We start from the raw sequence: 27891 nt of genomic DNA, 5'->3' as shown, positions 1-27891 counted from the left end.
TCCCCGGCGCGGGGGGCGGGGTGTCGGCAGCCGCGGGCCCGCGCGCCCCGGAGCCGCCGCCGCCGCCGGCGCCGCGCCCTTCCCCCTCAGTCCCCGCCGCCCTCGCTCTCCCCCGGGCGGCCGGAGACGGCGGCGGCGTCTGCGGGAAGCCGAGTGTCTCCGCAGTGACGTGGGCGGGCCGAGGGCTCGGTGACGTCAGAGGGCTGTGTGTAGCGCCGTGTGTGGGGTTCGGAGCGGCGCCGGCACAGCCGGAGGGAGCGGGCGAGCGGCGGCGGCGGCGGCGGGCACAGGTGCGGCGGCGGCTAGCGGGGGGCACGCTGTGGGAGGCGAGGGGCGCGCGGCCCCCGGGAGGGGAGTCGGACGAAGCGACAGGGTTGTGAGGAGTTCGCAGAGCCGGCCGAGCTCCCCGAGGCTAGGAGGCCAGAGTCAGGGGTCCGGATGCGCGGGTCCCGGGTGGGGTCGGAGCCAGAGCGGGGTCCGGGGGTGGTCCCGGGGCGGATTGCGCCTCACTCACCTCGGACCGCGGGGCAGGGGAAGGGCTCTGCACTTGACCTGGACCGTCGGAACCCCGGCGATCGGGTCGCCCGTCACCACATCACCCCCACCCCCCGCCCCGTCTGTCCGCGCCCGGCGGGGATGCCCTGCGCTCGACCCGGGCGGTCAGCGCCTGGCGGCGCGCGGCTCCGAGCTTGGCGCCTGACCTGCCCCGCCGTCCCCTCTTCCCCCTGACCCGGGGCGGACGGGGGGTGGGGGTGAGGCGCAGCTTGGGGACGCCGGGGTAACACCCCAGAACTTCCCGGGGAGAGGGCGCGCGGGGGATTTCCAGCATCTTGCCTGCGGCCCCCGCGGTGGGGCGGTGTTGGGAGGAGGCACTTGGGGTTACCCTCCATTCGCGGGTGGGGGTGGGGGACTCCTCCCTCCACTTCCTTCCATGCCCTCGCGCACCCCAGGGCGTTCTGGGTCCCTGGGTCTCTTGTCTTTCCTCCCCCACTCCAGGTGAGAGGTGGGTGGCGCTGCGTGGGCGAGGACCGACAGGGTGTTAGGGGCTCCCGGGTCTAGGTCGTGCCTCCTGCCCTCTCCAGCAGGGTTGGCTGAGGTGTCCCTGTGGTGTCCCTGTCGGTAGGAGGGCTGGCTAGCAGCTTTCGTCCTTAATCCTTTGAGTCTGTTTTAATTGTAGGGAGTTTGGGAAGCAGATTTTTCTGCTTTTTGGATTTTTTTTTTTTTTGGTGGATTTTTCTCTCCAGGAGGAAGTGGAGGAAGAATCTTTCCTTTTTCCCCTCCTCCTCCATTTGCATTCTTTGTAAGGGCTGTCTGCCTGGTGCTTTTTGTCCCGGATTAGTCTTGTTCAAGGATGGAGATTCCCAGGTTTGAAGACTGTAGCTTTTGGCTTCCATTAAGCGAATTCGCTAACCTTTAAAGGGAGAAGTTAATTTTTGCCTGCAGTTAATTCCCGAGAGATAGTATACCCTCACTAGATGAATTAATGCACTTAAAATTGTAACTTAGTTGCATATGGTAGATAGGGTGACTTGTATATGAATTTTTCAGATGGAGCTGCTTTTTTTTTTTTTTCGGATTAGAAGTAATGAATTATTTTGGAATTAAATGATGCAGCCGAGAAAGCATCTGGTACTGAGTTTTCGATGGGATGAGGTGTTTTAGGTTCTTTGTATTCTGATTTTGAGTAGCCTTTCGTTTTTCTGAGGGATGTTGTTGCTTCTCTCCCTACTTCTCACGTTGGCTTTGTGTTCGAAACTAGGGTTCTTCTAGTTAAATAAGTGTCAGCCTTTGGTAAAGTGAATTCAGTTTAAGGTTAAGAAACTAGTTTCAACCTGACCCTTTGGCCTCTGGAGCAAATCCAAATTTAACTCTGCCCAATTCCCCTTCTCTTTTTTCAGATTCATTAAAAGAAGAACAAACTATAATCCTTGAAGATAACTGGGCAATTTTTCCTTAAGTATCAGTTTTGATTATAGAAGTTCAGGTGAAATCGAAGGCTCTTCTCGCTGGTGTGAGGATTCGGACAAGTCTTCAGTTTGCCAGCACAGACTGATACCATCATTTTAGAGGCCATGATATCCCTCAACACTTTATTGGTGTCAGTGGCAAAATTAAATCAACTTGTATCGTTTTGACTTGTGATTGTAGATTTTAATAGCAAAGTAATGGCCCATGTGTTTTACTAAAAGAACCAAACTAGACAGTTGTGTTGAACCTGGATATCTTGGATTGAGAAATTGATAACCTTATCTTGTTAGATGTTACGTGAAGAACTGAAGAAAAGAAAGGCTTCCTCAGACGTATACCTCTCACAATTCTTTGTTATTAGAGGCAAAAAAAATTTTATAGCATTGGTAGTGAAATCACACCATGGTTTAAGCAGACTAAGGCCAAAGTCACAGGATTTGTAGAGTGAGGCGATCGCTGTGGAAATTTTCCTGTTGGTTACCATCAGTATTTGTGAACATTACTTTTCTCCAAATAAGCAATTAATTAACAATGCAAATCTCAGACTTCCTTTTTTAACTCGATTGTGTCTCCATGGAAAACCTACGGACAAACTTCCCCCCGGTTCAGGGCTCAAATAAAAAACTGAATGGGATGGCAGATGATGGCAGCCCCCCCGTGAAGAAGATGTTGACGGACATTCATGCAAATGGGAAACTGATGAGCAAGGTGAAGAAGGAGCACCTGGAGGAGTGTGGAGAGGCAGCGATGGAGACAGAGGCGGGCGAGCAGGGCAAGCGAACCTGTGCTTCCATGCCTGAGTCTTTAAACCTCAATCCAAGTTTGAAACACACGTTGGCACAATTCCATTTAAGTAGTCAGAGCTCTCTGGGTGGCCCGGCAGCCTTTTCTGCTCGTTATGCCCAAGAGAGCATGTCACCTACAGTATTTTTGCCTCTGCCATCACCTCAGGTTCTTCCTGGCCCACTGCTCATCCCTTCAGATAGCTCCACAGAACTCACCCAGACTGTGTTGGAAGGCGAGTCAATTTCTTGTTTTCAAGTTGGAGGAGAAAAGAGACTCTGTTTGCCCCAAGTCTTAAATTCTGTTCTCCGAGAGTTTTCACTTCAGCAAATAAACACGGTGTGTGACGAATTGTACATATATTGTTCAAGGTGTACTTCAGACCAGCTTCATATCTTAAAGGTCCTGGGAATTCTTCCATTCAACGCCCCATCCTGTGGGCTGATCACGTTAACGGATGCACAAAGACTGTGTAATGCCCTTTTGCGGCCAAGAACTTTTCCTCAAAATGGCAGCCTGCTTCCTGCTAAGCATTCATTGGCCCAGTTAAAGGAAACTGGCAGTGCCTTTGAAGTGGAACATGAATGCTTGGGCAAATGTCAGGGCCTGTTTGCACCCCAGTTCTATGTGCAGCCTGACGCTCCGTGTATTCAGTGTCTGGAGTGCTGTGGGATGTTTGCACCTCAAACGTTTGTGATGCATTCTCACAGATCACCTGACAAAAGAACTTGCCACTGGGGTTTTGAATCAGCCAAATGGCACTGTTATCTTCATGTGAACCAAAAGTACTTGGGGACACCTGAAGAAAAGAAGCTGAAAATAATTTTAGAAGAAATGAAGGAGAAATTCAGCATGAGAAATGGGAAGAGAACTCAACCTAAGGCAAGTGTGTGTTATAACTCGCAATGTTGCATGACGGAAATGGTTTACTTTGAAGTGGGATTTTTGTTTTTAAGAGTGTGACAAGCTGTCATGAAACTGATTGCAGCAACAGGACATTGATCAGTGTGATGGGTTGCTATTGCAGTTTCTAGACTTCTTCCTGTGTGTTTTCTCATTTGACATTACGATGTTGTGAGTGAAGTAAGGTTATTCCCATTTTACAGATGAAGTGAATGAAGCTGAAGGGCATTGGCCCTTCCAAAATTAGCTATCCAGAGAGTGGATCAGTTGGGACGTGCTCCTCCTTTCTTTTTCACACATTCTACTTCTTGAAGATAGGTCTGTTGCTTTCCTAGGACTAAAGAGAATTTTACACTTTGGTGTTTCTTTCCCTGTACAGAAAGGATAATGGCCAGCCACACTCTTCTGGTGGTGTGGTCTTAAGGCCACTTTCCATGGTGCAACCGTGGTCTTGAGATTCTGTTTGCCAAAACTTTGTTTGCAAGAAAGGAATAATTAAAAAATTGTGACAGAGCTAAGACAAATGTTGTTTTTGACTAGGGTTATGAAAAGCTATCAGCAAAAAGATCATTACCTCTTTTTTTCCCTCCATAGCAGTATGTGAAGAATTAACCTAAACTTTCATTCTAACTAAGCTTGAGAAATTGACAAGAATTGGGTTTTTAAATACTCCCTTGCAGGTCTGTGTATTTGCTTTATCAAAATGGATGTGTAATTAACACTAAGTATTTAAAATGTAACAAACACTGTTCTTATGCAGTTTTTTATGTATATTTTAATGACAACAAAAGGCTGGCTATGTTTTGTTGAAATTGTAGTTTTTGCAATATTTGGTTTTGATTTCTTGAAGTGTCTCTGCTTCTGTTTTTACAGAAGAACTGAATGAATAAGTTAAAGTTATTTACAACAAACTTTTGACAAGATGCTAAGATTTGGTGTCTTGCTCTTTGTTAACGGTATTTTTAAAATCTTAAGGAAAATTAAGTGATGTAGAGTTAAGGTGATGATTTGCTTCTAAGTTCAATGAAGATAATTTGACACTCTCATTAGAGTAGTTTATGGCTTGCTGCTTCCAAAGTTGCATAGGGTTCCTTGCCACTGTTAGCCAGTTAAATTTGTTCTTCAGTTATTAACTGATTTAAAAGCAGGAATGACTTGAATCAGGCCTCAAAGTGTGCAACTGAGTTATAGTGAGCTTGTCTAGAGCTGAGGTCTATGTTCAGAGGTGATCCATATGCTCCAAATGTGGAATGGCCCTTTAGATTGTTGTGGTACTAGGGTCTTGGTCTATACTGGTCCATCGGTAGCCCCCTAACTTGCAATGTATTCTTTCTCTTATCTGTTACTCTGACAACATTTTTGGGATAAACTTCTTTGCCTGAATTTTTGGTTCTTTGTGTGGCAAAAACATGGGAGCCATGATAAAGGTTAAAGAAGTAAATGAATGAATTTGCTTAACTGAAAAGTAATATGCTCAGATTGAAACCCTCCTTTCACAAGGGGTATGGTCCCTTATCGTGTCGGGCTTTATTAATTTAAACATTTTTTTATTTTGGGAAAGTGTTAAATTTTACATTTTCCCTTGCTTTTACTTCTGTTACATTTTTTTTCCCACTGTATTTTGTTATTGCTTTCAGTTCTGCGTAAGCTGAGGTAATTTTAGTGGAATTTAAGGAAATTCAGAAAAAGGCAATATTTCTAAAATGATGTATTTACTTGAGAGAGTTATTAGGGATGGCAGAAGGAGGAAGTCTTCCTCTGGATCTGCCATGTGGGTGTAGGGGCCCCAGGACTTGGGCTGTCCTCAGTGCTTTCCCAGGCCATTAGTTGGAGCTGGATCAGAAGTGGAGCTGCTGGGACTCAAAATGGTGCCCATATGGGATTGTTGGTGCTCTAGATGGCCCCACGATGACTCCTCAGGGATTGATTTTCTGTCTTCACTTCTCAATGACTGCAACAATAAGTGCTGGGCTAGGCTGAAACCAAGAGCCTGGAATTCCATCTGGATCTTCCAGCTGTGTGGTAGGGGCCCGATACTGACATCCTCTGTCTCTGAGGCCTCCCAGGCACACTAGCAGGAAGCTGGATTGGAAGCAGAGCGGTTGGCTTGAATCAGCACACAGATAAGAGATTTTAGGGAAAGCGATCACTTAACACTCTACAATCTGGACTTACATTTAATACATGACTTAGTGGTTGTTTTCTTATGACTCGCCACTGTACAATTTAACAATTCGCTCCTCGGAACATTGTGAGTCAGGTCTCTGAAACTGTAAGAAAGACAAACTGGAGTATTTTTCTTACTGAGCAATCAGTCCCAAATGGGTCACATGCTCCTTCTTGTGTAATTGGTAGATGGAAGAGTCACAAATTGATTGCAGGTCCTCTGAGTTGAAGTCTAGCAATTTTCACTCCTTTACCCTGAAACAGTCAAAGTAAAAACCAACCTGGATTTTGAAACAACGTTTTTTTAAAGATTTATTTTTTATTGGTAAGTCAGATATACAGAGAGGAAGATCTTCCGTCCGATGATTCACTTTCCAAGTGGCCACAGCAGCCGGAGCTGATCTGCTCTGAAGCCAGGAGCCTCTTCCTGGTCTACCACACCGGTGCAGGGTCCCAAGGGTTTTGGACCGTCCTCAGACTGCTTTCTTAGGCCACAAGCAGGGAGCTGGATGGGCCGTGGAGCAGCTGGGATACATCTTCATACGGGATGCTGGTGCTTGCACGTAGAGGGTTAGCCAGTTGGGCTGTTGTACTGCCCCTCCTAAATCAGACTTTTTAAAATAAAGATTGTCACGAGTATATGAATCTGTTATGTAAAGAACTGTATGAATAGTGTAATAATATAATTTGACACGCTGATTTATTATTTTTATTTATTATTATTATTCTAATTTGTTAATTTGAGAGTTAGAGAAAAGGAGAGACAGAGAGAAAGATCTTCCATCTGTTGGCTCACTCCCCAGATGGCTGGGCCAGGGTGAAGGCAGGAGCTGGGTGTTTCCTCCAGGTCTCCCATGTGGCTTCAGGTGACCAAGGTCTGGGAGCATCCTGCCCTGCATTCCAGGTGACAAGCAGGGGGCTGGGTTTTAAGTGGAGAAGCTTGGATACCATTTGGCACCTGTATGGGGTGCCTGTTGAGTCACCATGGCATCCCTGTGAACTTGGGTTCCTGCCACTGTTATGAGAGACCTGGATTGAGATTTGCGCCCTTGGCTTTGGTTTGGGCCAGCCCCGGCCTTTTGTAAACATTTGAGAATGAACTAGTAGATGGGTGATATCTTTCTCTGGCTTTTGAATAAATAAAAGTTAAATTCTTACAAGAATATCACCCAACTCTGATGAACTGTTAAAGATCTATTTACTTCAAAGTAAGAGAGAGAAATCATCTGCTGGTTCACTCCCTAAATGACCACACCCACCAGGGCAGTTTCACTTTGGACGACAGAGAAGTAGAGAACTTCTGCCTACTGTTTCACAACAGTCAGGGCTGGGCAGGGCAATGCTGGGAGCCTGGAACTTGGTCTGAGTCTCCTGTCTGGATGGTATGGACCCAGTTACAGTCCTTACCTGCTGCCTCTGAGTGCTTGTTAGTAGGATTTGGAGGTAGAGCCAGAACTTGAATTCAACCACTCTGGTATGGGGTGTGGCTATCCAGAGGATGCTTAAACTGCTATGCCAAATACTTGTTCATTTTCATTAGAAAAAATGGTTATTGTATTTTGTGATGCCCAAACATATACAACAATGTCACTAGTGATCATTTTTGGCAAAGACTGCATTAAATTTCTGTCAGGAGAAAAGGGTGCCAAGTCAAGTCATAGTCTGTAAATAAATTTGAAAGATGGTGTTCACTTATGATGATGTTTAAGCACATTAGAGAAGGTCCTTTATAGTCAATGAGATGACAATTATAGGTGATTCTTCAGTTAGTAGTCCCTACTAAGTGAAAGACTGGATTTTATAACCTTATGTTAAGATCTAGATTGGGTACTATTAGGTAGGCAAAACAATGTAATTTTTCTCTGTGTAGCGGGGAAAAAACCTATCTGTGATGCAAGTAGGTGACCTAAAGATGTCAACTTAAAAAAAACTTTTCCCTGACCACATGTATTGTACTTCTTCATTTCTGCAGTGGTCATTGAAATAAACATATGAAATTTTCTTCCCTGTTGGAAGTGTTCAGGAGCCTAGCTTGTGAAAGATACTTAAGGAGATCTTGTTAATTTCAAAGGATTGAGCAGCAGAAAGAGAAACTTACATTTGCAGGTTCACTCCCTAAATGACTGTGATAACCAGGTCTGGGCCAGGCTCTCGCCGGGGCGGCAACCCCGTCCTGGAGTTCATGGACTTCCAGGACCTCAGGTAGTTGAACTGCTTCTTCTGCAGCCTTCTCAGCCTCTGCAGCGCTTGAATGTTTTATTTTGAAAAATGATACTCTAACCTTTACATACATATTTAATTTGCATGTATTCTATTATTATAACTCATCACATGAAAGAATGAGAAAAACAGTTTGGGAGTTGAGTCTTTATGATACGTCAACTATCTTGACATCTAGAGTGTGGTGAAGGTATTTCTAAGACAGGTAACTGGAGTATGCAGTTGCCTTGTAGTTGTTTGTACACACAGTGAGTATGTGAGTTGAGTATCTGTTTACTTGCAAGATGATGAAACTTGTTAGAAGAAATGCAAAATATTTTCTGACTTATTATGTTAGGTTGAGACCTGAAGAGATACAATTACTTGTTTTAGAGGTACTACCCGTGGTGATTGCGTGGCTAAAATGACATTAAGGTTTTGGATGATGGACACTAACAGGCCTGTTTTAATTGGTTTCGAGTTTAGAATACATTTCTTGTTTCTTGACCCTTGTAATGAGTTCAGAGTAATTTAAGATTTTGGAACTTATTCTGTTAATAGCAAGATTTGTGGACCCTGTCTTCCTGGCATTTTTGTGAAATCTATAATTTGGAAGTAGTACCCCCTGTTGTTTAAGAAATGCAGCCTGTTCCTAGCTGCTACTAAACGATGAAGTCATTACCATTCTTTTTAAAAAGCTTATGATAAAAACTTAGAAATATGTCCTTTTGGTCTAAGTTTCTTGTCACATTAGTTTATTATCCATGTAACCTTTCTCAAATGAGATTCTGAAAAAGTATTAGTAATCTGATTTTTTTTTTTGTCTGTTCTCCCAAAGTTGGGATCTTTCTGGGTGCTTTGGAGAGAAATGAATTCATTATATACTATGGGTGATTTGGGGCATTTTCTGTTCTCTTGAGAACCCAGTTGAAAAAAAAGATCAGTGGGGTCATGCAGTGAATTTAGAGGACCAGTCGCATTTTTAAAAAGATACATGATATAGTGCAAAACAAAATAGAGTACATTGTAATGGTAAGATTAATCTCTGCTTAGAAGGCTTTTTAAATTAAAGTATTTTTAACATTTTTGACTCCCTCCCCAAAGGCCTGAGGCCTGCAGGCCTTAACCCAGGTTCCTGGTGTGAGTGAGCCCCTGTAACCGTCACTGTTGCCTTCCAGGCTCTGCTGTCGCAGGAGGCTGGATCAGGAGGTAGGAGTGACCTTGATTGATGGCAGGCACTCTGATGTGAGGCCTAGGCATTCCAGGGCTCACTCCCAGTCTCTGATTTGATCCTGTCTATCTGTATGATTTGGAAGCCAAAATAATCCACAGCCATAATTTTTTAGCAATGTATGCTGAAATTAGACACGTAAAGCCTAAGCTTGTATTGGCTGTAATTTTTGACAACTGTTTCAGTAAAAATATGTGTTGGGCATGGAGATTGCCAGCTGCTTGTAATATTAAGTGGATTAAACACTACAGAATTCCAATGTAAAAACTGTTTACTCCGGATATGGTTGCTTTTAAGAATGTTCAAGCCATGGCTGTGCTTCTGATTCTAGATTCTTGCTAACTGGAAGAGGGCAGGAGGTGATGGCTCAAAGTTCTTGGTTTTCTGCCACACTCATAGAACACCTGGATTGAGTGGGCTCCTGGCTTTGACCTGGCACAGCCTGTTGTGGGCATTTGGGGAGATAACCACAGTCTCTTATATACTAAATATAAAAGGAAAAGAAATTTTAAAAAGATTTTATTTTGTTAATTTCCAGAATTTTTTAAAATCAGTTGGTTTCATTTTCCTTGGGTTATTTATGCAATGGAGTGATATACTGCCCATTTCACATAAAATATTAATAGTTGCACATTCTTTATAAGAATTCAAGTGTTTAGTTTTTCTGTGTTTTTAAGCAGTTCAAACCTAAAATGAGCTTTGTGAGACTGGGTGGTGCATATGCCTTTTCTAGTTGGTTAGAGCAGTAGGCATTGATGTGCCTTTTGAAGATTTGTCTTGGCGAAGTTCTTGCAGAAGGTCAGTTTTGCATGGGGTTGATTAATTCTAGTGATCGAATAAAACAGGATGCAAGCTTAGGCCTTAAAATCTCATAGTAGCCATTGCATTTGCAACCTTGTAGCATTGTTCTCTTTCATTTGTCCAAACTCATTCACAGAATGCTAGACTTACTGAAGAAACCTGATCCTGTCCAGAGTTGCTGGGTTTCTTTAAGGTAGAGTAGTGGCAGCTGTGATAGGGCGTCTTTTGTCTATTTCTGGATTCATTCATTCATTTTGTATATTTCTGGATTCTATTGTGTATTACACACAATAGAAAGGTCCTGGCAGGTATTATTTTTTATCTAAGAAGTCATTTCCAAGCTATGTATTTGGTTAGTAAGATTGTTAATTTACGTTGGGCTAATACAAACTTGCGTGAATTTATTATGCGTACCATTTTATGTCTTACGTAAACACACCATTCAGAGGATCGTTTACTAACCTGTTCTTATCTATATAGAAATTTAAGAATTAATTGTTTAACATTTATAGCGCTTAAAAAAACTACTTGAAAGGTGGAGAGAGATCTTCTGTCTGCTAGTTCACTCCCCAGTTGACTGCACCAGTTAGCACTGGCTCAGGCCTAAGCCAGGAGCCCAGAACCAGTTATAGGCTCCGGCATGGGTGACGGGGACCCACGTTCCCCAGGCATGTTGGCAGGAGACTGGAGTTAGGAATGGAACTGTGCTGTGGGGTGTGAGTATCCCAAACTGTGTCTCCTGACTGCTGAACTTTCACACACAGGTTTAAAAAGCTAAATTCTCATTTTTGTTACGGTTTTGGAAATTGCACCCTTTTTTTTTTGGAGGCAGTGTTCTGATTTTAGTTCGTCAGTGTTAGTCATTGCTATTAATTGAAAAATGTATTGCTCTAATGCTGTAAGCAAGAACTGGAGTGCCAACTAAAACAGTTTATTATTAAAAATCTAGAGATTTTAAGTACAGATTAGAATATTTGTATATGAATAGTGCTGAGTAGGAGGAATTGCTTTTGTATTAGAAATGGCTGTGCTGTGTAATTATATTGCCAGGTTTTTTTGGTAGGTTAAATCTAGCTCTAAATTATTTCTATTATGAAACTACTAAACATTGTATCACCAAAATACAATGGTTCTTTACTGGGAAGTCTGATTATTAAAAGAGTGTGCATACAAAATAACCACAGCAAGGTGCGGGAATTGAGACAAAGTTTCCTAAGACATTTGCTAATTTTTATTTATGTTAAGTTATCTTTTGTTGTTTAGATATTGGGATCGTTAGATTTTTGCCTCATAGTTTTATGACTTAGAGACAAGAACCTTTGGAGTGAAATAATGCCTGAAATTGTGCTTGTGTTTTTAGGACGAAGATACCATCTGTTCATGTTAGAGTAGATAATGGTAGGGAAGGTGGATGATAAAGACATTTTAAAATGTTAAGGCTCTAATTTAAGCACTAAATGATCTACTTCTCTCTCTGCCAAGTAATATATTTTATTTCAGTGTTTAAGTATACAAAGAAGTAAATTACCGCCTTGTTGAAAGGTAAGGAAAAAAGGCATTAGATGCATACGTTTCAGAATCTAATTTTTATTCCTCATCAGTCACATTACTGCTGTGCCATTTAATTATATTGTTCTTTTTTTGAAAACCTAATTTGTATGTTGACACAAATGCAGAATAGATGAGAAAATCTGGCATGTCTGTGAATGTTTTGTCGTATAATATGTGTTTTCCTTAATTGTTTTTAGCATGCAGTTAGGATAATTTGTTATAAGTGTGTTTATGGCCTGCCACAGCATAGAAGGTAAAATTAACTTGTAACATTTTACTAAGGTTAGTGTTGTGTATTTCTCTATAATATGCATGATTTAATTTGTTTATCTGATGAAATGCTCCATAGACACAGTTGGGCTTCTTTGGGCTGCTGGAATAGAAGAATGGCAGACAGGAAAGAGACTTGTCACGTGAGGTTTGTGGTAGCAGAGTAGCCTTTTAAATAGCAGCCCAGGGAAGTAGTGAGCTATGCCATCGTTGAGATAGTTCCCGACTCCCTGCTGCATGTTTAGGTACTGGAAATGCCAAATAGGGCGGTTCTTGACCTTTAGCTGATGTTCAAGAAGACCTGGTCAGGGGACTATAATAGGTAATCCTAAAGTTTTAAAAAATGTTTTTATTTGAAAGGCAGAGATGCAAAGAGGAGAGACAGAGACAGTCTTCCATTCCCTGGTTCACTCCTTACACAGCTGCAGCTGCTGGAGCTGAGCCAATCTGAAGCCAGGAGCCAGGAGCTTCTGGGTCTCATGTAAGGGCAGGGCCTTACCTCTGCCACTTTTCTGGGCCATAAGCAGGGAGCTATTTTGCAAATGGAGCAGTTGGGACTTGAACAGTTGCCCCATGGGATGCCAGCGCAGCAGGCAGAAGCTCTGCCTCCTGCGCCACAGTCCCAGCACCCAATTAATTGTTTTTAAGATTTATTCACTTTTATTGGAAAGGCATATTTACAGAAAGGAGAGACAGAAAGATCTTCCATCAACTAGTTCACTCTTCAAGTGGCCGCAATGGCCAGAGCTGAGGCGAACCAAAGCCAGGAGCCAGGAGCAGGGTTCCAAGCTTTGGGCCATCCTCCACTGCTTTCCCAGGTCACAAGCAACAAGCTGGAAGGGAAGTGGAGCAGCTGGGATGTGAACCAGCATCTATATGGGATTCTAAGCTATGGTGCCAGGCCCTGACTGATTTTTTTTGAAGAATTTATTTGAAAGGCAGAGTTACACAGAGGGAGAGGTGGAGGAGAGATATACACAGAGGGAGAGGTGGAGGAGAGATACAGAAAAAAAAAAATCTTTGTCTGATGTTTTATTCCCCAAATGGCCCCAGGCTTGAGGCAGGAGCTTCTTTCAGGTCTCATTTAAATGCAGGGGACCATGTGCTTGGGCCATCCTCCACTGATTTTCCAGGCGCATTAGCAGGGAGCTCGATTGAAAGTGGAACAGCTGGTACTCAAACAGGCACCCACATCAGATGCAGAACTGCAAGTAGCTGCCTGCGGTCATGACACAGTGTTGGCACCCATCGGTGAGCTTTAGGGCAAGATTTTCTTAAGGAAATGTTTAAAGTCTGTGACTGTTGGTGAGTTACTATGAAAATTGAAAATAAAGAATAAAGACTGTGGAATGAATGTACTAGTGATTATTCAAGGTAGTTTTTGAGATACAGAAATAGATGACATCAGAAGTAAAGAGAAGTTTGTATCAGGAATAAAAATAAGCACAAGTTAAATGCAGAATTTTTTTTTTTTTAAGATTTATTATTATTGGAAAGCCAGATATACAGAGAGGAGAAGAAACAGAGAGGAAGATCTTAAATCCGATGTTTCACTCCCCAAGTGAGCTGCAACGGGCCGGTGCGCCGATCTGATGCTGGGAACCTGGAACCTCTTCCGGGTCTCCCACTCGGGTGCAGGGTCCCAAAGCTTTGGGCCGTCCTCGACTGCTTTCCCAGGCCACAAGCAGGGAGCTGGATGGGAAGTGGAGCTGCCAGGATTAGAACCGGCGCCCATATGGGATCCCGGGGCATTCAAGGCGAGGATTTTAGCCACTAGGCCAAGCTGCCGAGCCCTAGTATTTTTTTTTTTAAAGATTTATTTTATTACAAAGTCAGATATAGGAGGAGAGACAGAGAGGAAGATCCTCTGTCCGATGATTCACTCCCCAAGTGAGCTGCAACGGGCCGGTGCGTGCCGATCCGATGCCAGGAACCAGGAAGCTCTTCCAGGTCTCCCACGCGGGTGCAGGGTCCCAAGGCTTTGGGCCGTCCTCAACTGCTTTCCCAGGCTACAAGCAGGGAGCTGGATGGGAAGTGGAGCTGCTGGGATTAGAACCGGCGCCCATATGGGATCCCGGGGCTTTCAAGGCGAGGACTTTAGCCGCTAGGCCACGCCGCCGGGCCCTAAATGTAGAATTTTGAAATTAACTTTGCGATCAAAACTGAATTAAGCGTTCTAGTTGAGATCTTTGAAGATGTTTAGAGCTTCGTTATTCTTCCTAAAGAGTTGAGATTGCAGTATGCTTACTAGGAAAGCTTGTATTTGTGTAAATCAATTTCAGTACTTTTAATTAAATCTGGAGACAATTGATTTCTTGTATAGTACATCTAGAATTAGTTCAGATATGAAGAGGAGCTTTGTAAATAAATAGTAAGTTTAACAGATGACTTCTTAAAAATAAGTTAATATGATCTTAGATATCATTGATTTGTTAGAATGCGCTTATCTGTGCTCATTAACAACCTTATTTGAAAGGCAAACTTAGAAGTGCTAGAGAGATGTTAATTGCTCAGAAGGCTGTCGTGGCCAAAGCCAGGAGTCAGAAGTTGCGTGTGGGTATCCGCTGTGGGCCTAGGGAGCCAAGGACTTAAGCCATCTCTTGCTGCTGCCCGGGGGGCATTAGCAGGGAGCTGGGTGGGAAGTTGGAGCAGCTGGAGCAGAAATTGGCACCACATGGGGTGTAGGCATTGCACTTGCAGGTTAACCAGCTCCATTAATAGTTCTCTTGTCCTATAGGGTTGAGGTACAAAGTATCTTCCTGCCCGTTAAGTTACTTTTGAAAGCACTTAAAAACAACCAAGCAAACAAACAATTTAACCTAAGGTGTTTTAAATAATTCTAAATCTATTTGGGTATACAGAATATACTGAAACTATGTTACATTAACTGAAGATTTCTTAAAATCAGTAACACTCTGTTGAGTTAGGGATAAGTAGGGGAAACAGATATGTTTAATTATTTGTTTTATCTGAATTTGAAGTTCTCAGACTGTCTTGTCTCTTTTAAAATTAAGACTGACTTACGGGCCCGGCGGCGTGGACTAGTGGCTAAAGTCCTCGCCTTGAAAGCCCCGGGATCCCATATGGGCGCTGGTCCTAATCCCGGCAGCTCCACTTCCTATCCAGCTCCCTGCTTGTGGCCTGGGAAAGCAGTCAAGGACGGCCCAAAGTTTAAAAAAAAAAAAAAAAGACTGACTTACGTAAAAGACAGAGTGATGGGAAGTTGGAGAGAGAGAAAGATGCAGGTTGAGGTAGTGAGACTGCTTTTCCATCCACTGGTTCATTCCCAAACTGTCTGCAACAGCCAGGGCTGTGCCAGACAAAGCCAAGAGCAAGGAATTTCACTGAGGTTTCCCACAAGGATGGTAGAGATCCAAGGACTTGGGACACCAAGTGCTGCCTATTGGATGCGTTAGCAAGAAACGAAGTTGTACGTGGAGGAGGTGGAACTTGAGCCCAGGCACTCCAGTGTGGGCGTGCCGCCATACCCACCCCTGTTCGCTTTTTGAAGCAGTTTTTCAGTTTGCATCTTGTAATTCTCTCCTTAGGCTCTCAGGTAGCACTTGTCATTTACTATTTCTCTTGCCAGAAATAGGTTTCTGATTTACAGTCAGAAATAAACTGGGAAACTAAATAGGCTGAAAAACTAAATGTGATTTATTTTGCCTATTAATAAGCAACTAAATTTGCCCAAATCATGAATATTAGGTCAGAATTGTGACTGAATACATATTTGGTTCAGAATATTTCATCAGAGTTGAGGGTTTGGAAAAACGTTCAGTTCTTATGTATGGTCTTCTGTCCACCTTGTGCCAGTAAGCTAGTCCCTCTCTTTAAAGGTGGTCTTTTCTTGAGTAAGCGGTTGATACAGCAGCTAAGGTGCCATTTGAAACACCTGTATTCCATGATAGAGTTCCTAGGTTCAAGTTTTGGTTGCATTCCAGGCTGTGTGTCCACTATGAAATAGCAGGTCCCTGCCACCTTATAGTCAAGGCCCAATTTGAATTCCCAACCTCTGGCTTCAGTCGGGCCCGGCTCTGTTGTTGCCGGCATTTAGGAAATGAAGCCATTGAGTATAAGATTTCTGCCCATTGGGCCCGGCGGCGTGGCCTAGCGGCTAAAGTCCTCGCCTTGAACATGCCGGGATCCCATATGGGCGCCGGTTCTAATCCTGGCAGCTCCACTTCCCATCCAGCTCCCTGCTTGTGGCCTAGGAAAGCAGTCGAGGACGGCCCAATGCATTGGGACCCTGTACCCGCGTGGGAGACCCGGAAGAGGTTCCTGGTTCCCGGCATCGGATCGACTCAGCACCGGCCCATTGCGGCTCACTTGGGGAGTGAATCATCGGACAGAAGATCTTCCTCTCTGTCTCTCCTCCTCTGTGTATATCTGGCTGTAATAAAATGAATAAATCTTTAAAAAAAAAGATTTCTGCCCATCTTACATGTATGTTTCTCTTTGCCTTGGAAATAAAATAGTTAAGAATGAATAATAGGTTTTCTCTTCTAAGACTAGGGTAATTACTGTAATTTGTAAGGTAATGTGTTTATGGAGGTAACAGGCAAGAAAGAGAAAAGTATATATTCTATTTTCTCTCAATTTTTTGCATTTGTCTTAATCTGTGAAACATAATGATGCTTACTTAATGTGTATTTATTAGCACTGAAGTTTTCAGCAGGTAGTTTATTTCCTTTACTTGCAGGTACAATTCATCCTTCACTAAAAAACAAAACAAAAAAACCAAATAAAACTACCCAACTTTCCTTTTTCATCAGGAAGCACTGTTTGCTGACAATTTTTTAAAAAAGATTTATTTATTATTTTTATTGGAAAGGCAGATTTTATAGAGAGAAGGAGAGGTAGATTCCGCCCTCTGGTTCACTCCCCAGGTCACTGCAATGGCTGGAGCTAAGCCAATCTCAAACCAAGAGCCAGGAGCTTCTGGGTCTCGCACGCAGGTACAGGGTCTCAAGGCTTTAAGCCATCTGCTGCTGCTTTCCTAGGGCTCAAGCAGGGAGCTGCAATGAAAAGCAGAACATCTGGGACACAAACCAGCAGCCATATGGGATCCTGGCAGATGCAAGGGGAAAATTTAGCTACTAAGCTCTCTCTCCAGGCCCTCCTGACAATTATTATTACTACTACTACTATTATTATTATTTTAAAGTCATTGGAGTGGGTGCCTCCATCTGTGGTACCAGCATCCCATATGGACACCAGTTTGTGCCCGGTTGCCCCACTTCCAATCCAACTCTCCGTTTACGACCTGGGAAAGCAGTGGAGGTTGGCTTAAGGGTTGTGATCCTTGCACCAGCATGGGAGACTCAGCAAAAGCTCTTGGCTCTTGGCTTCAGATCAGCCCAGCTCAGGCTGTTAACAGCCACTTTGGGGAGTGAACTATGGCTAGAAGATATTTGTTTCTCCTTTCTGTAAACCTCCCTTTCAAATAAAAATAAAATCTATCTTTAAAAAACAACACAAACAATTTAAATTGAATTTAAATTTTGACAAAGCATTTATTGCTATAGAATGTTATTAGGCTAATATGCGATGAAATAATGTACAAATGGAAGAAACTCTGGTTGATGATAGCAGTAAAAATAGAATTAGAACCTCTTACTGCTATGCTTTTGGAGAACACTATTTTGTTTTTAAAGGTTTATTTATTTTTGTTGGAAAGGCAGATATACAGAGAGCAGGAGAGACAGTGAGGAAGATCTTTCCTTTAATGATTCACTCCCCATACGGCCATGTGGCCAGAGGTGAGCTGAGCTGATCTGAATGAAGGCAGGAGCCCAGAGCCTCTTCCGGGTCTCTCACGTGGGTGTAGGGTCCCAAGGCTGGAGAACACTGTTATTTAAACCACAGCAGAGGAAGAAATGGGTGTGAAATTGTTTCTGGTAATTGTGTTAACATGCGTACTGACACTGTACTTGGCCGAGTTCACGTAGTAGTCTCCTTGAGTTCCGAGTGACCAGATGTGACTGTAAAGCGACATGGAGACCGTTCCTTCTGCACATCAGCCTGTGAAGTCCTCTGGTCTGGCCCTGCCCCAGCACCTGCAGGCCGTACTTGCAATTCAACACATCTCTAGCACGCTAATTTTTTTTTTCTGTTGTTTGTCTATTTATTTTAGGTTTTTTTAGTTTGTATGATTGATTGTTTGCTGTGAGGGGTTTTCGAAGCGATCCCGATGGTCATTGCGAGGGAGGGCGGGGGTCCAGAGGTGGAGCCAGGCTCGGACCAGAGAAAGCTCTCCTCCCTGGTCCCGAAGGACATTTATTGTTCTTCTGTTTCTGCGGACCGCTCAGGGCTTCTGGTTGTCTTTCCGATGAGGTTGGTTTCTGCACGGTAGTGTTTGGACTTCTTCCATCCCCTGCGGAAGCTCCGGTTGGGGGTGGGTGAGTACTCGGCCTCCGAGGGCATCCAATTCCCTGTGGCCTCCTTGGCAGTTGGGAGATAGTCCTTGTTGCTCGTATTAATAGTTGGTGGTGGAGGTCTGGAGTCTTCGTGGTTGGGTTCCAAGATTCCTCCTTACCACCTGCTCCACCCTGGAGTGCCCTCCTGCTCCACGCACATGACCTCCTGTTAAGAGGTTGTCAGGATCGCACCCGATTCCCCCCTCAACTAGCAGGCTAATTTTTAAGTTGATAATATTGTTTGGCCTGTGAATAATGTTATAAATATCTGCATGTTTCTTGGCAGAAGAAAAGTTCTGTATCTCTGCCTTAAGGAAATACTGACTTATTATAATTCTTAAATAATGAAACTCTTTTTTATGCAGTGACCCTGTTAACCTGACGCGTGAAATTAGCCATCAGATTTCCCACCTCGATATTCCCTCTCAGTAAACTTTCCTCTTCCACATGTTTTTTTATAGGCAGATGCGCCATCAGGAATGGAATTACAGTCATGGTATCCTGTTATAAAGCAGGAAGGTGACCATGTTTCTCCGACACATTCATTTCTACATCCCAGGTGAGTAGATACTCATTTATGTATTTGCTCATTTGTTTAACCGCTAGCTGTATGATGATAAGAGTTCATTATTTAATTTCAAACTTGTTTGTTAATACATTATCTTTGGAAAAAAAATTTAATTGGTATTTGAGAGACAGAGAAAGAAAACAGAGATGGACAGAAAGAATTTGTATGTGCTGGTTTGCTCCCTAAATGTCTATAATGGCTGGGGCTGGGCAGGGTTATGCTGGGAGACAGGAACTCACTGCAGGTCTTCTGTGTGGGTGACGGGGACCCAGTGCCTGGACCCTCACGAGCAGGAGGATGGTAATAACGCTGGAGCTGGGATGTGAACGTCATAATCAAAGTTGTTGTTAAAAAAGTACGTTGAGATTTCCTATTTTCTTTCTCTTTTTTTTTTTTTTTTAAAGATTTATTCACTTTTTATTACAAAGTCAGATATACAGAGAGGAGGAGAGACACAGAGGAAGATCCTCTGTCCGATGATTCACTCCCCAAGTGAGCGCAATGGACGGTGCTGAGTCGATCTGAAGCCAGGAACCTGGAACCTCTTCCTGGTCTCCCACGCGGGTGCAGGGTCCCAATGCATTGGGCCGTCCTCGACTGCTTTCCCAGGCCACAAGCAGGGAGCTGGATGGGAAGTGGAGCTGCCGGGAATAGAACTGGCGCCCATATGGGATGCCGGCATGTTCAAGGCGAGGACATTAGCCGCGAGGCCACGCCGCGGGGCCCAAGATTTCCTATTTTCTTTATCATCATAGGGAGATTATAGGAGAATTATATTGCCTGGTCATTCTTTTTTTTTTTTTTAAAGATTTTATTCATTTTAGTACAGCCAGATATGCACAGAGGAGGAGAGACAGAGAGGAAGATCTTCCGTCCGATGATTCACTCCCCAAGTGAGCCGCAACGGGCCGGTGCGCGCAGATCCGATGCCGGGAACCAGGAACCTCTTCCGGGTCTCCCACTCGGGTGCAGGGTCCCAATGCATTGGGCCGTCCTCGACTGCTTTCCCAGGCCACAGGCAGGGAGCTGGATGGGAAGTGGAGCTGCCGGGATTAGAACTGGCGCCCATATGGGATCCCGGGGCTTTCAAGGCGAGGACTTTAGCCGCTAGGCCACGCCGCCGGGCCCGCCTGGTCATTCTTAGTAGGAAAAAAATTCAGAGGCATAATCTAAAGTGAAGTGAATCATTAATTGTATTACATATTTGTGGTAACTTTTACTTGATGTTTCTAAGTTTTTTCTAGGAATTGGTCATTTCTTTCTTCAAATAAATAAATTAAGGGTCTTTGATTTCGCTCTTCTTAAGAGAGAAACTAATTCTTTCAGAATTTGGTGTGCAATTTTTTGATACTTAAAAAACATTTCTGGAACTTAGAGTTATTAATATTTTAAATAAGGTTATTTAGAGTTATTTTATATTTTCAGTTTTCCTGTGAGAATTTTCTGCTTGTGTAGACTGTGCAGCGTTTTCAAGTCCCAGATTTGATCTGTTTCTGTAAATCTTACCCCTAAGCATGGGGATAGAAGAGTCTTAGCCTTATCATTTGTATTTGCATAATCACTATCATACTATTGCATTTTGAAAGAAGTCTTTTGTGCATCTTTCAGGTTGATGTGGTTTTTGTTTTGTTTTGGTTTTAGCGTAGTTTTGTTGAGATTTCAGTCCTAGCATTCATTTGTTCTATATACTTAAAAATTGATATGAAGAGATTGAAGTTTAGAGGATGAAGTTTTAGCTTAAATGGTTGTCTCTTCAGATTCCTCAGGTTGTATTTCAAAACAACATTGCTTCAATACTGAGTTCGCATTGGTTTTGTGAACCTCTAAGGTGATCTGAACATTTTTTTGTGAACTTTGAATAAAATTAGTAGTTACCGTATCAATCTTAATTTCATGCGTTTTGTTACTGCCATTTAATGAAGTAAGTAGGAAGAACCAAACTGTTGTAAGAAGAGTGTTCTGTAGCATCTGGTACAAGTAGAACTGTCTGGTAGCTGGGCTGCAGCATTCAGGTGAGCTGGGCCTTGGGGACTCCGCCCTGGGTCTATCCTGCTGCAGCCTCACCCCAGCAGAGCGAGCACAGCTGGCCTCGGAGGGGCAGTGAGTGAGAAAACAGGCCTGGAAAGTGGCATGGGATTTGTCCTCTTTCTGGAATTAATCTACTCAAGGCTGCTAGGCCGCCCTATAAAAGTGTTTCCTCGTAGTTCTCAAGTGATTTTGAGGGAGTGTGGACACATTTTAATGCTTCGAAATTTGCAGAGTAACAAACACCTCTCAGTTGTTCATTTTCCCTAAGGATCTGTTTTGTGAGCCCTGTGTCGTAGTCTGGAAAAATATTGGATTTATGCATGGAAATGTGTAATATTATTTTGATGTTTCCCCACATATTTTGATGTTTTTATCGAAATGTGTTAAGTGTCTTACTTTACTTTTATTTATTTGCAGCTACTATTTATACATGTGTGATAAAGTGGTTGCCCCCAATGTGTCGCTTACTTCTGCTGTATCCCAGTCCAAAGAGGTTGCAAAGACAGAGGCAAGTAAGACTGCATCACGACTGCCAGAGAAACAGCACGCTGGTGGGAAACCTCAAAAACCAGCGTCTTATCCCGATGTCTCACTTGAGGAACAGGAGAAGATGGATTTGAAAATAAACCGAGAATTATATGGTCGTTCAGGTAAGTGGTGAGAAAATTTGTTTTTTTTTTTTTTTTAAGATTTTTTTGAAAGAGAGAGAGAGATCGATCTTCCATCTAAAGAGAGAGAGAGAGAGAGAGAGAGAGAGAGAGAGAAAGATCTTCCATCTACTGTTTCGCTCCCTAGATGGTTGCAAAGGCCAGGGCTGGGCAGGAGCTAGTGTTCCTGGGTCTCTCATGGGAGTACATTGACCCACGTACTTGGTCCGTCTTCTGCTTTGTTAGACGTGCTAGCGGAGATCTGGATTGGAAGTGGAATAGCTAGGACATGAACCCTTGCCCGTATGGGATACTGGCGTGACAGGCAGTGGCTTACTCTGATACACCACAGTTCTGGTAATTATTTTTTTAAGATCAAATCTTTAATAAACACAGTTTATTCAGTGTTTTCAGAGGATTTCTGTTTTAGCACATTTTTCAGAAAACACTTTGAGTTTTCACTCATTTCACTAGAAGATGCTACCTTTCAGAATGATTTTTTCCCCCATCTTCAAATTGCTGCACTTTAATAAAATGGCAGTAGCTATAGATTGTGTGTGTGTGTGTGTGTGTGTGTGTGTGTGTGTGACAGAGAGAGAGAGAAAGAGAGAGAGAATAGTCTTTATGACTTCACATTGCAAGCAATTTTGGGGGGGTCATTTTTCCTGTCTTTTATTTAGTAGATCCTTATTTTTAAAATTGCTGTGAGCTGAGATAATCATTTTATTAATAATAAGGGGTAAGAGTAGAGTAAGATGTAGAATTCAGGGAAACTTAGTCATGAAATAAAGCAACCATGAAAACCCTGGGAGCTGGGCCGTTGATGTGAGTGCAGCATGTTGACTGGTCATCTTGATGAGTGGACAGTAGACCCAACAGCTGTCCTCAAGTGTGGCCTGTTGCCTCCTGCAGCACGGTGCACTGCTGCGCTCAGGCCTTGGGCAGTGTGGCTGCCTTGCAACCATTGCAGCATGTTTTAGTGAATGTAGACATTCTGGGACTCTAATTTTGAGATTTTTTTAAAACTTAGTTTTCTTTGGATGCAAATATGATAAATAGTAATTAATGTGTCTTATGCCATATTTACATGATATTTTATTTCTTAAATTCTAAATTTTTAAAAACAAAATTCACATATCATACTTTAAAAAATTATTTGAATTTGTTTATCTAATCTATTTGAAAGGCAGAGTGACAGATAAAGAAATATTTCATCTGTTGATTCATCCCCCAAATGGCCGCTGGTCAGGTCTGGGCCAGGTTAAGCCAGGTGTCTGGAATGCCATCCATGTTTCTTACTTGGGTTATGGGAACCCAGACACTTGGGCTGTCTCCCACTACTCTGCCATGGAAAGCTGGACTGGAAGTGGAACAGCTAGGACTCAAGCGAGCACTCTTTGATAGGGGATGATGGCAGTGTAGGCAGTGGCCTGAGCTACCGTGCCACAACGCTGACTTGTTTTTTTTTGTTTTTTTTTTTTTTTGGATATTGCATATCTTTGAAGAAGTTCTGTTCAGATTTTTTGCTTATTTTTTTAAAGGTTTATTTATTTATTTGAAAGGCAATGTTTAAGAGAGGGGGGAGTCCGGCCCGGCAGCTTGGCCTAGCGGCTAAAGTCCTCGCCTTGAACGTCCTGGGATCCCCTGCGGGCGCTGGTTCTACTCCCACCAGTTCCACTTCCCATCCAGCTCCCTGCTTGTGGCCTGGGAAAGCAGTCGAGGATGGCCCAAAGCTTTGGGATCCTGCACCTGTGTGGGAGACCTGGAAGAGGTTCCCTGTTCCCGGCTTCAGATTGGCTCAGCACCGGCCGTTGCAGTTACTTGGGGAGCGAATCATCGGACAGAGGATCTTCCCTTCTGTCTCTCCTCTCTGTATATCTGACTTTGTAATAAAAAGTGAATAAATCTTTAAAAAAAAAGAGAGGGGGGAGTCAGATTTTCCATCTGTTGGTTCATTCCTTTAATGGCCAAAATGGCTAGAACTGGACAACAGCTTCATCCATGTCTCCCAAGTGAGTTCAGGGGCCCAAACAGTTGGGCCATCCTCTGCTGCTTTCCCAGTCACTTTAGTAGGGAGCTGGATTGAAAGTGGAGCAACTGAGTCTTGAACCAGCACCCATATGGGATACAGGTACCAGAGGTGGTGGCTTTACTCACTACACCAAAATGCCCATTTGTAAATTGGGTTGTCTCTTTACTATTGAATTGTCTGAGTTCTTTATAAATTTTTGATACTAGTTCCTTATGCAGGAATGTGATAGGTTGTTCTTTCAGTTGTCTTCACTTCTGTGTTGAATGTCTTTTGAAACACTAATGTTTTTTAGGCTTTTATGAATTGTAAGTTTTTTGATTGCTCTTCTATGGTTTCTTACATCTATGTTTCTTATTTAGGATCAGAAAGATTTACACTAATTGGTTTTACTATCTAACATTTAGGTCTAAAATTTAGCTAGTTTTAAGTTATCGTTTATGTACACTGTGAGGTCTAGCCTGTTTTTTAAAAAAAGATTTAATTTTAATTTTATTTTTAAAAGAGTGGTGGAGATCTTCCATAAGCTGGTTTACTCCCAGTTGTCTGCAGAAATCATGGTGACCCAGGGTGAAATCAGAGCTAGGAATACATCTTGGTCTCCCGTTCGGGTGGTCAGCAGAGCAGCAAGGACTGGCAACAGGCTCTCTGATGAGGGATGTGGGTGTCCCGAGGGGTAGTTTAACCCACTGCACCAGATCTCGGACCCTTCCCCCGCCAAGTCTCATCCTTTTGGATGTAGATACAGTTGTCCGTTTGTTGAGAGATTATCCTATCCTGATTGAATTGTCTTGGCACTCTTCTAAAAAAATAGTTGCCTGTGCAACTATGAGTTGTTTCTGGATTTTGAGCTCTTCCCCCACTGATCTGTATGTTTTTATTTATGTCAGTTCCACACATGGTCTTGGTATCTGTAGTAAGCTTTGAAACTGGAAATTGTTCTTTTTCACGATTATTCTATCTATTTTGGATATTTTGTATTTCCATATGAGTTTTAGAATCAGTTTATCAATACCTACCAAAAATCCAGTTGGGATTTTCGTAGAGATTGAACTGAACATGTGTATCAATTTGGGGGATAATATTATCCAAGTATTGTATTTATTGTTTACTGTGTGAACTGAATTGTCTTGTTAATGTCATTGCTGTAGTATTCTAATGAATTTTTAACAGTGGTATTCATATGTTGTACTTGATTGCCCCCCAAAGATCGATCAATCTTAAATAGTTCTCCGAATAAGAAGAAATCTGACTCTGCCACTTGCAACTTAGTCAGAGACACAAGCAACGTGGGAGTTGACCGTGATGCTACAGCCTCATCCCTGCTTCTTGTCAAAGATGTCACTTGTGAAGATGATAAAGGAAAAATCATGGAAGAAGTAATGAGAACTTATGTAAAACAACAGGAAAAACTGAACTCAATTTTGCAAAAGAAGCAACAACTTCAGATGGTAAATTGTTATTTAAATGATGGTTCATTATGAAAAGATACTTTTAGATATTCCTTGTAAGAGAAGTCAAGTTGATATATTGCAAATGCTTATTCATTATTCAGTGTCATACTGATAGCCAATTGTAATGTACTTAAAAACTTTATTTTAATTTTTAATTAGTTCACAGACTCAGTCTAATTTGTAGTTGAAGTTATAGCTATAATTCTTTGGTTCCCGTCTCTCCCTTTCTCCCTTCCACCTCCTTCTTTCTTTTTTGTTATGATGATATATTTTGAATTTATAGTAAAAACATTAAATACTTCATTGGATAAAAGGTTTGACAAGTTAAATGCGGAAAAAGTCTGGTTTACAAGGAATATAGATGACAACTGGAAACAGTAATCGAATTTATATACAATGTGCAGTCCAGCCTCATTCTTTTTCATTGTCATTTTTTGTTTCTTCCTTGAACAAAACCCATATATAGCAAATTTCACCCATACAGTAAATTTTAAAAACGATTTCCATGTATTTTTAATATACTCTGTAATTTTATAAACAAAAAAGAACAGCTGAATTTTAGATATTTTCTGACTTATTTTTTCTGAACTGAAATTTTTAACGTGATGGAAATGAAGTAAAAACTGTATTGTGATTTTTTTTTCCTTACAGGAAGTGGAAATGTTGAGTAGTTCAAAAGCGATGAGGGAACTCACTGAAGAACAGCAGAATCTGCAGAAGGAACTGGAGTCGTTACAGAGTGAACATGCTCAGAGAATGGAAGAGTTCTATGTTGAGCAGAAGGACTTAGAGAAAAAATTAGAGCAGGTCATGAAGCAGAAATGTACCTGTGACTCAAATTTAGAGAAAGACAAAGAGGCCGAATATGCAGCACAGGTAAGAATTACTCAGTTTGTATAATGTACCCTTTCAACATGGAAATGGAAAATATTACTGCTGTGTTAAAGCTCATTCACTAGGCTAGATTTCAAGATGGATAATATTGTTAAACCGAGCTTGTATTATTTTGTTGAAGATGATTTTCTGGCCTTTATTGCCTTAAATTTTTATCGAGTGCCTGTAATTTAGTGACCTAAATTGCCAGTCTATCTCTCTGATGATTGAAGATTTTAATAAGGGCTTTCACATCAACATAATAACCAGTAGTAACTGTTGCCTGACGTTGAAAAGTACTGAATCAAAAATAAGCAAATTCCTTACACTGATAGTTGCTCACAGTTGAGGGAAGAGACACAAAACTAGCATGAACAGGCTGTTACAGGATGTCTAGTAATGTATAGAAAATAATGAAAGTGCTATAGGTGTGTTTTTCTTTATCCTTAGCTTTAACTCAGTTGAATGCCTTGTCCAATGCTAGAGTAATGGTATTACACACTTAGGGGATTGTGACATGCATGAAATAGTTCTTTTTTGTAAAATGTAATTTGAAAGTAGGTGTTTGCTGATAGTATGAGATTCATGGAAAAAACAAAATGGAATGCAAACTGACCGAACCTTTTAAATCACACAGTTGGCCGAACTGAGACAGCGACTGGACCTTGCTGAGGCTGATAGGCAAGAACTCCAAGACGAACTCAGACAGGAGCGGGAGGCGAGACAGAAGTTAGAGATGATGATCAAAGAGCTGAAGCTGCAAATTTTGAAATCATCGAAGGCTGCTAAAGAATAGAAGCTGTTAAAGAGGTCGTCTGTGTATTACTGACGGGGCTTTTGTCTGTTTATTGCTTGATTTAGTAATTGAATTCTGTGCAACTTTTCTGCATGACAGTAGCTAGGCATTCTGTTCATTTGTAGATTGCAGAAAGTGAAGAGATGATATATCAGTACACATTTTTTTTACATTTTCCAAATGAATGAAAATGTATGTTTCTTTGTACTTTTTTTTCCTTCAGTTTAGTAACAATACAGAATTTTAAGTAGTAGACATCCTCCTATATTTCTTATGTAAACTTAGCAATTGTACACTTTGTAAAAGCTGCATTATATGGTGGAAAATAGCTGTGGACAGTTTTGTTATCCATATTTCAGATTCAATTTTAGATACTATGGTGGCATTGTCTTTCACATATATAATATAGAACTACTCAAGGAGTTGAATCTCCGTTTTTCTCATTAACACAATCTCCTTTGTAGGATGGTGTAGTGTTTTTATTATTATACATAAATGCTTTCATGTTTAGATTGTGGAATGAGTTTCCTCCGTCCACAGTGCTTTTCTAAATGTCTCTTGGGAGGGATTTTGCGAATGAAGGAGTGGCATAACCTATGGATGTAATTGGAAAGAGTAACATGCTTTGTTGTGCAGTGCTGCTAAACATAAAGAAGTGGTTGTAATTTGTTTTTCAGTTTAAATGTGGTTATATTTAGACAATTTTTTTTATGCAGCAACTTTAGAAAAATGATTTCTGAACTTTTGTTTATGTTGTTGATAGTGGTGTGAAAACAATAATGTTCTTGAGAAGAACTTTTACAAATGTAAATCGGTTTGTATTCAGTCCACAATCCTTCTGTACAGGCTTTGTATGTAGCTAATGGATCTGAATGAAATTTGTATAATGGATTTGTTTTCTTTAAATTGTAAGATATTAAACATCTTGGAGGTTCTTTTGGACTTTTGTATGTTTAGATGTTAAGTCTTACCAAAAATTTGCACGAATGGACCATTTTCCATTACTACTTAGTGTCAAAACCGGGACTTTGCAGTCAGCTGATAGTGTGTGATAGATTCGGAGTTTAGTTACCTGCTACAAAGGCTTTTAGATGAGTTTTAGTTGACGAAGGAATCATACTTTGGGGCCAGGCAACATTTTCTGCACTTTTTAAAAAATTTTTTGCACAGAAAAGTTTCATTCTTCAAAGACAAATTTTCTTTTC

The 27891-nt window shown here is 42.0% G+C and overlaps 1 protein-coding gene across 3 annotated transcripts; it reads left to right on the top strand.

Annotated features, from left to right (window-relative positions):
- SKIL (SKI like proto-oncogene) lies at nucleotides 1-27355 on the top strand. Of its 3 annotated transcripts, none has more exons than XM_058661126.1 (7): nucleotides 1-290; nucleotides 1899-3637; nucleotides 18757-18850; nucleotides 21305-21537; nucleotides 24773-25014; nucleotides 25669-25824; nucleotides 26528-27355. In XM_058661126.1, the coding sequence occupies exons 2-7, from the start codon at nucleotides 2542-2544 to the stop codon at nucleotides 26684-26686; spliced, it is 1980 nt and encodes a 659-aa protein (XP_058517109.1). In that variant the 5' UTR covers nucleotides 1-290; nucleotides 1899-2541; the 3' UTR covers nucleotides 26687-27355. The 3 variants fall into 3 exon arrangements, with proteins under 3 accessions (XP_058517109.1, XP_058517107.1, XP_058517108.1); XM_058661124.1 differs by having other exon boundaries at nucleotides 5-290; nucleotides 25669-25893; nucleotides 26528-27352; XM_058661125.1 differs by lacking the exon at nucleotides 1-290 and having other exon boundaries at nucleotides 975-3637; nucleotides 25669-25893; nucleotides 26528-27352.
- Nucleotides 27356-27891: the final 536 nt, after the last annotated feature.

The sequence above is a fragment of the Ochotona princeps genome, chromosome 3, assembly GCF_030435755.1.
Source record: "Ochotona princeps isolate mOchPri1 chromosome 3, mOchPri1.hap1, whole genome shotgun sequence".
Taxonomy (NCBI): Eukaryota; Metazoa; Chordata; class Mammalia; order Lagomorpha; family Ochotonidae; genus Ochotona; species Ochotona princeps.
This window is presented reverse-complemented; position numbering and strand designations above follow the sequence as displayed.

Coding starts and splice junctions, on each gene's coding strand:
- SKIL (XM_058661124.1), top strand. CDS start 2,542: ATGGAAAACCTACGGACAAACTTCCCCCCGGTTCAGGGCTCAAATAAA. Junction 18,851..21,304: donor CATTCATTTCTACATCCCAG/GTGAGTAGATAC, acceptor ATTTATTTGCAG/CTACTATTTATACATGTGTG. Junction 25,894..26,527: donor AGGCCGAATATGCAGCACAG/GTAAGAATTACT, acceptor TAAATCACACAG/TTGGCCGAACTGAGACAGCG.